General features: G+C 52.5%; 1 protein-coding gene across 8 annotated transcripts in view; it reads right to left on the reverse strand.

The window, feature by feature from the left end:
* Positions 1-3963: 3963 nt before the first annotated feature.
* Positions 3964-14015, reverse strand: part of GAS7 (growth arrest specific 7) — a 203306-nt gene continuing 193254 nt past the window's right edge. For all 8 annotated transcript variants that reach the window (XM_069603558.1, XM_069603562.1, XM_069603563.1 and 5 more), the window contains 3 exons: positions 12861-12940; positions 11183-11281; positions 3964-10560 (listed from right to left, as the gene is read on the reverse strand). In XM_069603558.1, the coding sequence (XP_069459659.1) occupies positions 10447-10560; positions 11183-11281; positions 12861-12940 (293 nt within the window). In that variant the 3' untranslated portion in view covers positions 3964-10446. The remainder of the gene's footprint in view (positions 10561-11182; positions 11282-12860; positions 12941-14015) is intronic.

Below are 14015 nucleotides of genomic sequence, written 5' to 3' on the forward strand. Positions count from 1 at the left end.
GCAAGGATGCTCCCTGCCTGCCTTCCGTTGCCCTAACCCTGACAGTCTCTGCGGCAGGGGTGGTCCTGTTAATGCTGGGTTAGGAATCAGGCTCTGGAACCAGCATGGGTTGAAACCTCAGCTTTGCAATTTACTAGCTGTGTGACCCTCTGGTGCATTTCTTTTTCACTTTTTAAAAAATTGGAGTATAATTGATTTACAATGCTGTGTTAGTTTCTGCTCTTTGCAACCCCATGGACTGTCCATGGAATTCTCCAGGCCAGAGTACTGGAGTGTGTAGCCTTTCCTTTCTCCAGGGGATCTTCCCAACCCAGGGATCAAACCCAGGTCTCCCACATTGCAGGCAGATTCTTTATCAGTTGAGCCACAAGGGAAGCCCAAGAATGCTGGAGTGGGTAGCCTATCCCTTCTCCAGGGGATCTTCCTGATCCAGGAATCAAACCAGGGTCTCCCACATTGCAGGCGGATTCTTTACCAACTGAGCTATCAGGGAAGCCCTGAACACGTTACCTTTTGCCAATATTCTTCTATGACAGGGATCAAGAACTGCATTGCATACAGAAGCCAGTGTGTGGAGTGTGTGAGTGAAGCCAGGGAATTAGGAAGGGAATAGGGAGTGGTGAGGCCTATGTCCCACATGACAGGGGCTGCCTCCATTAGGATGTAGTCAGATGGGACTGTGGCCTGGTGTTACTAGATTTTTTGGTAACCCAAGAGAAATCAGAAATCAGATTTCCAGATGCAATTTCCAAATTGTGGGAGTGATTTCCAAATTTTTCAAAAACATGGTGTGGGATAAATACAACTTACCTGTGGCTTGATTTCAGCTGTATATCGTTGGTTGGCAACCAAGCCAGGTGCTGGGAGCTGGCAGACAGTAGTATGTGCTTGCTGAGTGAATGAATGGACAAGAAGGAGCTCTGCCAGGGGAGGCTTCCACCCCTGTGGTCAGCCCAGTACCCAGTGTGGGCCACAGGGAAGAGCCCTCATGAGCAGGCTTGTGCCTGAAATCTCAACACCCAAAGGAGAGGCCGCTGGTGCCCTTGCTTGGCTAAGCATCACACCTGGAACCCCAGAATCGCCATCTAGAATGGAAAAGAAGTCTCGGCTTTACCCAGGGGTGGTTACTACAAAGGGCTTTGTAGGGGGTTCTAGTGGTAAAGAACCCGCCTGCCAATGTAGGAGGCACAGGAAAGTGGGTTGGATCCCTGGCTTGAGGAGATCCCCTGAAGGAAGAAATGGCCACCCTCTCCAGTAATCTTGCCTGGAGCATCTCATGGACAGAGGAGCCTGGACGGCCACAGTCCATAGGGCCACACAGAGTCAGACACTAATGAAGCAACTTAGCACGTACATACAGTAACTAGAAAAAATAAAACGCACAGTGGGTGACTTGGGGTTTGTATCCTAGTTCATAAGAGGCTAATGACAGGTCCCTGCTGCTGGGAGAAAGACACCTGCCAGCCCCCACTAATGTTATGCAGGAAGGACCTGGAAGTTCAGGCTTAGATGTGCTGACCCACTCCTCCTGGTCGCCCCACCCACTGAGGGTCCAGAGTGCTTCTCAGGAGGCCTTAATGGTAGGTGTGTGTGTGTCTCTGTACTTACTATTTTTTCCATCAGTTTTTGATAGCATATTCTTTCTTAAAAGGAGTGGTTTCTCCTTTTCTAGGCTTTCACTAGCCCGCAGCAAGGCATTTGTTCTCAAGAGCAGCTAGAAATAGGACAGTCATCAAACAAACAAACAAAACCCAAGCCCTGAAAATGAAGTCAGACGCCTCCACCCTTGCCTCTGAACCTGGTGTGCGAGGATTAGAAGTGTTTCCTGGGTGGGCACACTGAGCCTGCAGGTGAGACAAGGCCAAGGTCACAGGAAGAAACCAAGCTCTCGTTCTCAAGGAGTGAGCAGAGTGGGCAAGAAGCTGTGTTTCTGAAGGTGAGGAGCTGGGTTGCCATGACAACAAAGAGGCTGTGGGCCAGGAGACAGGAGCCCGGGTTAACACAGAAGGCAGGCAGAGCCCCCAGTCCCTCTGCCCCTCTCAAGAGCAAGGAGCAGGTGCTGCCCACACTCTCCAGGTTGCTGTGCCCAGGAGGGGCCCGACCGTGGGAGGGGACCACAGGCAGCTGTGTCGATGCTGAGAGGGGTCATGACCTGCAGGTTTGTTTGAAAACCTGCGTAAACATCTTCTATCAGAGGGAGAGTTTATGTTCCTTAGCCAAACAAGTTGTTGGAGATGATGTATTGTGAGGGGATTTGTTAAGTCTAAGCTGGGGCCATAAACTCTCCCCAAGCCCCAAAGACCACTTGGGGAGAAGCCCTCAGTCTCTGGCCAGTGAATCTGTTTGTGTCTCCCCCTCCCAGCCTGGCCTTGACTGAAAGACGCAGACTCTTCCTAAAGGCTGGCCCTGTCCTCTCCCTAAGCTGGGAGCCCCGTAGCCCTGGTCCCCCTCCCCCAGCTTCCCTTGCTCTGAGCAGAAGGACAAGAGAACCCTTTGACCCTGGTCTGGAAGCAGAGGGGAAAGAGGGCTCAGAGAGGGTGAGTGGGAGGCAGAGAATGGAACGCCTCTCCCGTGGCTGTCTCCATCATGGTAAAGAGCAGTCTGTCCTTTTGCTTGCCTGGACCGAAATCCTTGGAGTCATCCCCTGTGCCCCTCTTTCCATCACACCCACTCCAAACTGGCTCGAAACCATGTTGGTTCCACTTTCAAAGCACTTCCGGAATCGGACCGTTGTCCCCACCTCCACGTGGCCACCCCTGCAGGCACCCTCCCCTGTCCCTGCGTTCTGGCTGCCCTGCTCCCCTTTTCCTACCGTGAGCTCCTCAGCAAGGAAGTCAGGCTGGATGGCCCCCAGAGCAAAATCACAGGCTTTCCAAAGCCTGCAAAGCTCTGCAGAAGCTGCCCCCTCCCCATCACCGTGTCTGCTCCAGCCAACTGGCCTCAATGAGGTGCCTCCAGCCTTTAACAGGGCCACCTCCCCTGCCTGGAATGTTCTCCCGCCAGCTACCTGCCGGGCTCCCTCCCAGGTGTCCTTGACTTTGGTCAAATGCCACCTTCTCCATGAGGCCACTCCAATCACCCTATTTCATGTTGCCGCTTACCCACCATCACCCCTGAGACCCTCCCCCTTCCCCTGCCCTTTTGTCGTAACACCTATCATTTCCTACATACACTCTATATATCATTTCGTTAGCCTGTCTCTTTCTCCTGGAAAATAAGTTCCAAGGTTAAGATTCTTGATCAGTTTCCATCACCAATGTGTTCCCAGTACTGAGAGCAGTATTTGGCATTCTGTGCTTGCGTGCTAAGTCATTTCAGCCGTGTCTCTGTATGACCCTATGGACTGTAGCCCACCAGGCTCCTCTGTCCATGGATTCTCCAGGCAAGAATACTGGAGTGGGTTGCCATGCTCTTCTCCAGGGGAACTTCCCGACCCAGGGATCAAACTCGTGTCTCATAGTAAGTTTCCTGCATTTCACAGGTGGGTTCTTTACCACTAGCACCACCTGGAAAGACCCTGGAATACAGTGTTGTTCGCCAATTATTGCATGGATGGGGTGGATGGGTGGAGAAAGGAAATAGCCAGGAGCCCCTGTATTCACAGGGAGAGAAGTCTCCAGGGAAGGGGACTGGGGCCAAGGGTTTGGTCTGGCAGCATGATATCCATCGGGGTGGGGGAGGGTCAATGCCCACGTGCCCATTGTCCCTCTGCTGTCATTAGGGGTAAAATGATCACCGAGCTCAGGAGAGACAGAGCCCATTTGTACAAAGAAGAGTGTGGCAGCCCTCCAGGAAAGAGGGTCGCCCAGTGGGACATGGTGTCTCTGGACAGTTTATTTTACACAGGACGAAATCTAAGCATCTGAAGTGTACACACAGAGCCGAAGGGGGAAAAAAATGAGAGCATTTAACTTCCTGAAAATGCTTTATAATAATGCAGAACAATTATATAGAGCAAACGCCTTCAAAATTTAAACATTTAATTTTTAAGCATTAATACACACGAATGCTATTACAGGGGTGGGGTGGGAATGGCGGATTATAGCCTCTGTAGGGGTCAGAATTTCAACAGTGTTACTTATAAATTATAGTACATCAACTTTATTTACCGATCTAGGCAGCCAGGGCATGGAAGGATATACAACGTGGAATAAACACATTCATACTGGGATGAGGAATGTTGGAGGAGACACAGCTTTTTAACATTAAAAATGTATAAAGTATTTAGCAAAAGTTACAGAAAACAGAGCAAACAAGCAAGTTTATCTTGTTAGAAAATCCCGCTTTCATGGGGTTTGCTGATGTGCTCCTGTCTGTGAAGGGGCTTGTTCCTGCCCCAAGTCCCCTTCCTGAGGGAAGGGCAGAGATACCGGCTTGGGGCCCCGTCCCCAAGGATGGCAGGCGTCCCTTGGAATGACTGTCCCTGGGTCCACACGGCTGTCCGGAGGCCCCTGTCCCGAGAGCCGGGCTCTTGCTGCATGTGATGCTGGTTGAAGAGCACCTGCACTCGACAACAAACGCCCGGCTCCCGGGAAGGAGGCGTCCACTCGACGACAAACGCCCGGGTCCCGGGAAGGGGGCGTCCACTCGACGACAAACGCCCAGGTCCCGGGAAGGGGGCGTCCACTCGACGACAAACGCCCGGGTCCCGGGAAGGGGGCGTCCACTCGACGACAAACGCCCAGGTCCCGGGAAGGGGCCGTGACGACGACAGCTTACGGGACGAACGAGAGCAGAGCGGGCTGGTCCGGTGCCCTTGCCCTGGTTCATTGTGCTTTCCTGCCTCGTCTGCGTGTCACACCGTCCCCATCAGAGCACCCATGTGCCCGACCTCTGCCTCCCACCACTGCAAGCCCGTTAGGGATGCCCCAGCACACAGAGGGCCAAGCCCCCCGAACAGCACGGAGATCCAAAGGCCATCACAGCCCCTCTCCCTCGGAGACACCTCCCAACAAGGCCCCCCAGTAGCCAGGCCCCAGCATCTAGAAGGTTAGGGGGAAACAGAACATTGGTTTTTGTCACCTTAGTCTCACCAAGCCAGGAAAGAGGGGTTGGGGTCCCCCACCTTCACAAAGGGCCCGATAGCAATGACTCCAGTGGGGGTGGGGTGGAGTGGGGAAGATGTTGAGAGCCCCCAGGGCCCCCTCCCCCAGAAAAAAGACGCTATCCAGGCAGCAGGGGATCCTGTGTTGCGGGCTCCACAGCCCACACCGTCACCTGGCTGGACCCAAGAATGTCTTCTGTTGGCTGGGAGAGGTCCCTGGTTGCTTTCCGGGGCTCAGCTTTCACTGAGCAGGGCACAATCAAGACGTCGCTGCAGGAGTCCTTCCTTTGGGGGTCTTGCCCAGAGCTGACCAGCATCAGCAGTTGGGTGTGGTTTTCTTTCTGCCACCACCCAGGAGGGTGCAGGCACAGGTCAGGTAAGCAAGGCTCAGGCATCGACAAGAACCTTAAGGGAGGGGGCTCTGACTCCATGCCTGTTTTTGCTCCTGGGAAGTGACCTTCAGGACTTGGTGTCAAACATCAGTGGAAGAAAGGTAATGGCTTCTGCTTTCTTTAGGAGTCCAAGGATGAGGAACTACCTCATTCTCAACAGCTCATGAAACTCTTAAGTTTTTGTGTCTAAAAGTCTCTTTTTAGATTTCTCAGCACCCGGGGCCCCCTCTCAGGAGGGTATGAGGTGACAGCTCGCACAGCTGTGCCGAGCGGACCCAGATTAGGTATGACGTGTGCATTGGGCACAAAACTGGAAATGACAAGGGAAGGAGACAGAATGCAGCAGCTGGAGGAGGCCTGGGAGAACGTCCTAGAATAACACTTTCAGTTTGCAGGTGAAGGAAGACCCAGAGAAAGGTGGTGCGGAGCCCACGGCCAGTCCCCTGCTTTCTCACCCACACGCTCTCCACCCACCTCCCACACCCCCGAACTCTCACCAAATGGCAGGGACTGGGCGAGGTGAAGGGAGGGTCCCAAGGAGCAAGTGGATCTGCCAGCTGAGATGCCAGCTTCAGGGGGCAGCAGAGACCCTGTCCACCACCCCCGCTTCCATCCCCAGCAGCTCTCTACATTGTGAAAAACTCAAGTGTTAGATGTCCCCCAAACTAAAATGACTCAAAAAAAGCCAAGTTTAAGTCCCAAGAACCACTGGATGCAGCTGGCTGGAAGTAGCTGTGCAAACAAGCTCAGGACTCCAGGTCAGGAGCTTCCAGGAAGACAACTTGTGTTTTTAAGAGCAAGGAAGCAGTGGGGTGCACCCATTCAATGGACGGCTACTCGGCATTGCAGGGGAACAAGCTAGTGACATCCTACGACAAAGTGACTCAGAGGCATCAAGCTGAGCGAGGAGGCCAGACTCAAAGGCTTCTGCCTATTTCTATGACACACTACAGAAGGCAGATCTGCAGGGTCAGAAAATCCATCAGTGGTTGCCAGGTGCTGGGGGTGGGAAGAGTGGATGGACATCAAAGGAGCCTGAGGGGGCGTTTTTGGAGTGATGGAAATATTATGTTGATCTCAGCAGTGGTTACAAGACCGTGTCAAAGTGTTAGTTGCTCAGTCGTGTCCAACTCTTTGTGACCCTGTGGACCCCATGTGTCCGCCAGGTTCCTCTGTCCATGGGATTCTCCAGGCAAGAATACTGGAGTGGGTAGCCATTCCCTTCTCCAAGGGGATCTTCCTGATCCAGGTATTGAACCCGGGTCTCCTGCATCCCAGGCAGATTCTTTACCATCTGAGCTACCAGGGAAGCCCCATAAGACTGTGTAAGTTTGTCAAAATTCATTGAACTGTATTCTTCAAAAGGGTGAATTTTCCTGTATGCTCATGAACTCCCAATTTTGAATGTCAAATATCTCAATAAACTTGGGGAAAAAGGCAGCGGGACCTGTGGGGACAGGAAGGCTTATGTGAATGACGGCATGCTGGCCAAGATGTGTTTCCGATCTGTGCCCCACTTAACACTGGTCCAGGAACACTCCCTATCTACATAATCACCAGTAGGCCTGCAGAATCCTGTATAACTTCTTGTCAAGGCCATTCACCGCTGGAAGTAAAATCACTTAAACAAGCCGAGGTCTTTGATGTCCTCGGAATGTTATGGCTTGCATTTCCAAGAAGGGACTTTGGCTCTACCAAGATTTCTTTGCTTCCATCTCCTAATCTAGTAATTGATTGGTTTCCACAAAGGGAATACAAACCCCTGGTTCCTGAGTATACACAGGGTTTTTCTATTTGCTTCAGTCGTTGATTAGCCTCAGTGAGGGGAGAAGTGTTTCCCCTCAAAGAAATCCCATCCACCTTTCCCTGCCCTGCCCCTCAGCTGACACAGGTGTTGGGTAGATTAAAAGGAGACCCAAGGTGGTCCCATGGGCAGAACCTCAGGTCAGCCATCCCTGTGGGTCAGCTGGCCAGCGCTTTCCAATGCTGATCAGAAGCAATAGAAAAAAAAAAAAAAAAGAGAGGGACAAGCAGCTTATCCTGGAGGTTGTCTTGGTAACCCTTGCTTGTCTTAGATTTTATTCTAAAAATCAGGCTTTCACAGATGAAACAAAGTGCATCCCTGTCTCCTAGGTAGAAGGGGCTCACCCATTCTCAGAAATGAAACAGTGGATGTGCTCACGAATAACCTGGAGTCATTTACCCTGAAAAAAGCCAAGCATATCCTCTAATAAAATAAATACCCAAACCAAACCACTAGGACAGAGCGCCACTCTGAATATGACTTTCAGACATTCCAGACTTCATCCTAACCATAGGGACAGAGGCCTGTACTCTCAACTCCAGCCCTGCTCATGATTCGCTATTCAGTTCACAGCTCTCACTGGCTGGCCTTGGGCTTCATTCTTCCTCTGTGTAAAGCAAGAACTATTTAAAACAAACAAATCTCTCAAATTTGAGTTGGATGTGAGCTGTGAGGGTCTAGTGACCCCATGATTGTACTCTTGGTGCTGTCTGGTACTTCCATCCTTGGGTAAATGCCACATGGCTTATTACAGGCTAGTAGTAGGTTAAACGTGGGAGAGGTGCAAGGCTCTCGTTTCCCAGAAAGGTCTGAAAACATGCGCTTGTCCACATGGAGAACAGAAGGGGTGGGGGATGGGGCGGAGTTCCTGGCTGGTATGCAGCTACGTCTGCAGTACTGGCATAATACCTGGCTTGCCCCAAGTGTCTGCTGATTAAATGAATGAATGAGAATGAATGAATGAATGAAGAGCTATCAGTACCACAGAGGGTATCTCTGCAAACCTAGACTCTGCAGAGAGTATCTGTAGGTGAATGCCAAGGTTACTCACCTGCAAGACCCTTGGAGAAAAGACGAGTTTACTCAAAAGAACAGATCACTGGTTTCCCTGATGACAGAAAGGGCTATATCTTGTTCCTAGATCTTTGCATATTGCCCAGTCTTAGCTAAATGCTTGATGAATGAATAAAGGAGGGAAGAAAAAAGGAAAAGAAGTAATATGGGGGTGTCTAATGAGACTGAGGGAAAAGGGGGAAAGCATGACTTCAGAAAATAGACTAGCCTACACGAGGCCAACTCAGGCTACCCTGAAAGAGGCAAGAGCCCCAGGGAATAACAGAAGACTCTGGAATCCTCGGACAGAGATGAGAAAACAAAATCAATGAGCCACACCACACATGAACGTATCTATGTTAATAACAAGGCTATTGGCTTTGAATGTTGGAAAATCATCCACAAATTAGTTGACTAAGCCACAAAGCAGTTACTACTAGCACCCATCTTTTTTTTATCAAGAAACCAAGAAATGATAGCCCTAAATGGGCAGCTGGTGTCACAGCCCAACCCCAGACCGGAAGGAGTGGTTCTCCACGCCAGACACAGATCCGTCCTGGCAGCCTGCATGTTAGTGAAGGCCTTCACACTGACCTTTCTGGTTGGGGTGTTTTGAGAAGAAAAGTAGCAAAGCTTGGTTTGCTTTAGGATATTCAGCATCTTTCTACTATCACTATGAGGGCGCCATACTGACTCAGAGAAAGGGGTACCAAGAGATACAAGAAAAACAACTCATCAGTTACCAGCCTGGACGATGGAGAGAGAAAGACCAGAGAGTTATCCTCTTAGACGGCTGCCCTTAAGAGACATGAGTCCTGTGAATCCAAAGTAATCAACGGGAAAAGTGAAGAAACATGGGTTCTTGTGGGCTCCAGGCTAGAATGTGCCCCTTGCAAGCTGTCTGAGCTCCTCCAGCCCTTTTCTGCTTCCCGTCCCCTCAAGCCAATTCTCAAGATTTAGCATGTAAGCGAGAAAGTGATGAGTGAGGATCCGGTGGCTTCGCAGGTCATGCTCAGACCAGGCTTTCTCAGGGAAAAAGGAGATGGCAAAAGGGCAAGGGGGCACCAGCCCCAAGTAGGGGCTCCATGCGGGGCTTGGGAATGTGCAGAAGGAGCTGAGAGGCCAAGGTACCCGGCTGCCTGGATGGTGACATGTACTGTGGTCGCGACAGTCTGCACTGCCTGCGTGGTGCCTGCCAGTGAGAGCCATACACGGAGCAGCAGTCCCAATTCCACTGTGCACGGGCAGGTGGAACCACCTGCGAGGTGACAGAGACTTGTCCCAACCCCTCCCTGTCATGAGACCGACTCAGCTCCCTGGGATGGGTGAGGGTGGAGGAGGGGGCTTCCCCGAGGAGGCGGCTGCAGGCTGGGTGGACTGGGATGTCTGGAAAGAGCACGTGACTTGGATGCCTGATCTGCTCCAACTTGGGGTGAATTTGCTGAATGAGGTAGTTTCATCCTGACCTCTCCAGGCAGGGTCAGTCTGGGAAAACTGGAGCCAGACCTTCTTCCCAAGACTCCCATTGGTGAAAAGTAGCAGAGAAGAGCCAGGATGTAGGCTCTCAGAATATTCAAGGCCCTCAGAATATTCAAGGGGGGAAAAAAAAATCAAGAGGGAGGGCTGCTGCAAAGCATTCTGGGTGTGGGCTACTGTGCTGAATGGTGGCCTTCTCTCCATGACTCTGATCCTGACACTTGGCTTGGAGATGGAGACCTTCCTCTCCTGCCCCTCCAAAGGCCTGGAGACAAGGAGGTCAGTTGGAAGAAGGGCCGTTGGGCTTCCAGGGGCATGAGCATGGGACACAACTGCTCTGGGTGGGGAGGGGACCCCTCTGGTACTCAACAGGGACCACAAAGTTCCAGTCTCGGGTTGTCCTTGGAGTGGCAAGCGCAGCACAGGACTCAGGGGGCTTCAGCCTCAGAGACAAGGGCAGGGCTGTGGATCCATCTTCTCAGCCTGGGAACACCGGGAAACTTCCTGTGGGGCCATCTGGGCTGCCCTTCCGGCATCACTGTCCCCTCTCCTCAGTGGACCAGGAGAGCAGGGGGAGGGCAGCGCCACTCCCGACAGCAGGCCCCCCTGGCGGGAGTGCCACCTCCTCTCCGTGGAACCCCCAGCCCCTCCTCAGCAGGACCCCCCGGGCCGCACATCTAGATCTCCATGTCCACGGGGCGGATGCTGCCCGTCTTGTGCTCTCTGACCCACAGCTCCCTGTCTTTGGCTGGGTCTACTTTTCGAAGCAGTTGGTCCACAGGCTCGACTGTCTGCAAGGGATGGAGAAAGAGGACACAGTCAGAGGCGGAGGCGGAGTCAGGGGCGTATGCTCTGAGCCATGCCACTCACACTCTAGAGGGTTGTGGGGTCCCAGGGAGGCCCCTGTGAGGGACAGATGTGGGGGCTGGAAGAACCAGGGGTGGGGAGGCGCAGAGCTCTGGCCTCTGCTCTGCTTCCCCTCATAGACATGACCCTCCAGACCACAGGGCGGGTGAAAGGGCAGGTGGGCTCAAGAGTCTGTGACCTGTTCCTCTTTCCACGTGTTCCCCCGTTTACCACCTGAAGACAGGTTTATTGAACTTTAGCTTGAGAGGTTTTGAATAGCTCCAGCATTGTAAGAAATTCAACAGAGGAGGCAAGGTCACCTCCAGCTATTTCAACCATCATAACATATCTATGGGGTGCACTTGGGATAGAGTCACGTGCATGTCCAGGGTAACTGACACGTCCATCCCAAGAGGTCGCCCACAGGCCTGAGTCCCTGCCCACCCTCAGGACAGATTCCTCCATAGCAGCTATGTAACCTGCCACCACGGCACAAAGGCCATGGCTCCCCCTGGCCCAGGGTCCCACGGGGGCCCCGCTGGCCTCAACCTAGGGCGGAGAACTCACGCTTTGGTTGAACATGTCCGTCTCGTGCCGCAGCTGTGTGTACTGGCAGAGGTGCTGCCGTATCATCTCCACCCTCTCCACCTCCAGCCGCTCCAGCTCCTGCCGAGGAGGAAACCCACAGAGACCTCTGGGGGATGTCCCTGCAACCTGGGGACCTTACCCCTACACGGGTGCTAGACCATCCTAGAGGCAAAACACAGATGCTGCCCGACCCCCTGGGGTCTGGCGAGGCACCCACCCCATATCTGGGGGCGAAGGTATAGCCAAGGACGCAGTAGCTGCTATTTCCTGAATCTCCTTCTGCCAGGCATGGTGGGGGCTACGAGCTTTCCGCACATCGCTTAATTGTCCTCATCACAATGTTAAGAGATACAGGTTCTGTTCTTACATTTTCCAAACAAGGGAATGAACACCTCGAGAGGGAATGAACACCTCACTTGCCCAAAGTGACAGGGAATTATGGGAGCAGTGGGAGCTGCACTTTTGTGCGTTTTTTTTTCGGGGGGGGGGGGGCTGCACAGGATCTTAGTTGCAGCATGTGGGACGTAGTTCCCTGACCAGCGACTGAACCCAGGCCGCTTGACTGGGAGTGTGGAGTCTTAGCCACTGGACCACCAGGGGGGCCCCCTGTTGTGCCCTTCATCAAACTTCTGCACCACTGCAGCCCCAGGCCCTGACGGGGCTGAGAAATGGAACACATGCAGGAGCTTCTGCCCTTCAAAATTTGGGGGCTTTGTCCCTGGACCTCTGCTGAGTGGCCTCGTCTCTGTCCACCCTGAGTGCTGAGGGAAAGGCCGGGGAGGCAGGAGGGCCAGGAGCGGGGTGGCCAAGGCCACAAGGAAGAGCGGAAATTTGCTTTGGCTCCTGGATGGCTCTGCTTCTTGGGAATCTAGGGGATCCGGCCACTATTCTGTGTCCAACTAGGTCAGTGCCCGGGTGATTAGCCGGGGAGTGGGGGGTAGTAAGCAGGAAGCTTAATTAGGAGATTAACCAGGAGGAAATCTAGGTCACTGTCCCTGGGGGAGGCCTCTAATCTGCTCTGGTGGGCTGGTGCCTGGGGAAGGCAGAGGGTTAGTCCCATGCTGGATGGGCAGATGGATGGGGGTGGCTTGGGGCAGAGGGATGGTGTGATAAGCACTTGGCAGGACACCTCCTTTCTCACCTGGCCCAGTGGCCCAAGTGACAACCCATCTCACCATCTACTCAGCAGGTGCTGACTTCACAGAAATACTCAGGAGAGCAAAGAAGTGGTCCGATGCCTGTTCCCCCACCCCTGGTCAGAGGCCTCCCCCACTGGCCCCAACCTCACCCACCCACACGTCTCGCAAGGCTCTGCGATTGCAGACCCTTAATTCTTCTGGGGGTAGGAAGGCCCACATTTCCTACAACTTGGCTATTTTTCCTAAATGGACCACTCTCTGCTCAGTTGACCCTGACCCCTCAGGAGGATATGGCAAGAGCCCATAGCTGCCTGTGTTCACGCAGTAGGACGTGCCAGAGCAAGGGTATGAATCCACATGGTCTGGCCTGGAGATAAGCTCTCAGTCTCAGCATTAGAGCAGATCTAATGACTATCTCTCACCTCCACCCCATCATCCTCATGTCCACCAGCATCCACCCACAGCTTCCTGAGTGCCCACCCCTGTGGGGACATGCTTCGGCATCTCCGGTCACTCACCAACGTGGTGGTCACCATCTCTTCAAACCACTTGGACTGGGCCTGGTTGTAGAGGTCCACACAGCGCATGAGATCATCTCCTGCAAAGGGCCAAGGCCACTGTCTGTCACTCCTCACCAGGGCTGCCCTCTGCCACCTGCACCCCATGGCCGAGGCAATGGAGGCAAAGAAGGGGCAACCCAGCATTATGAAAGACTGGCTTCAGAGTGTCCACCTGAACTTGACTCCAGATGCCAAAAACTCAGGAATAGGGTTTCTCAGTAAGAGTGCATGTACAGTGTGGGTGGGGTTACTCCGGGGACCCTTCCAGTCTATCATGAGCCCCAGAAATGTTTCCTCCTCTAGAGATGGCAGTTTTATTTCACAATAGCAAGTCCTGCTTGGTTGAACATGTGTCTCAAGCAACGTAGTACTAGTTACAGAAGGGAAGTTTGCACATTACATCCATCCACTGGTGTGTCTGTATGCGTGTGTCTGTGTGTGTGTGTACAGGCAGCAGGCTGTCATTCTGAAACACAAAATAATGTGTCTGATGCTTTCTGGCTCATTCATGTGCAGTAATGGTATAAAAACAGGCACCAGAGTTTAACACACCAATTCCAGGATACTGGCTACCCTGGGAAACAGAGAAAGGGTTGGGGTGGGAAGGGATGGGCTCTTTTGATAGCATTTCTTAAGAGAGACATCTGAAACAAACTATTCTATCTTGATGGCCAGTGTATTCTTTTATGTAATTGTATATATGTTTGAGACAGTTTATACTTAGAAAGAAAGCAAACTGGAAGTGTTACTAAGGTCCTGGTACCCTAGACTCTTGCTACAAAGAACACAATTCCTGGACCAGGAGCATTGGTATACCCTGGATATTTGCTCCAAATGTGATCTCATGACCTTCCCCAGACAGGGTGAATCAGAAACTATTTGCACAAGTTCCTTGGGTGATCTGTGTGTACATCACACAGGTCGGTCTGCACAGAGCTTCCTGATTATCACAGGGTTCCAGAGAAAGGAAGACACCAGGGACTCTGTCCACTATGGGAAAACTCATGAGTGAACCCAACAATAATGGATTAACCCTTCAAAGGGATCCCTAGAATGGCATCCCTTGCTCACATGTATTCAGATATGAAAGTGAAGGGAAGTGGGGGAGAGTTA

Source organism: Ovis canadensis, chromosome 11 (genome assembly GCF_042477335.2).
Source record: "Ovis canadensis isolate MfBH-ARS-UI-01 breed Bighorn chromosome 11, ARS-UI_OviCan_v2, whole genome shotgun sequence".
NCBI classification, from domain to species: domain Eukaryota; kingdom Metazoa; phylum Chordata; class Mammalia; order Artiodactyla; family Bovidae; genus Ovis; species Ovis canadensis.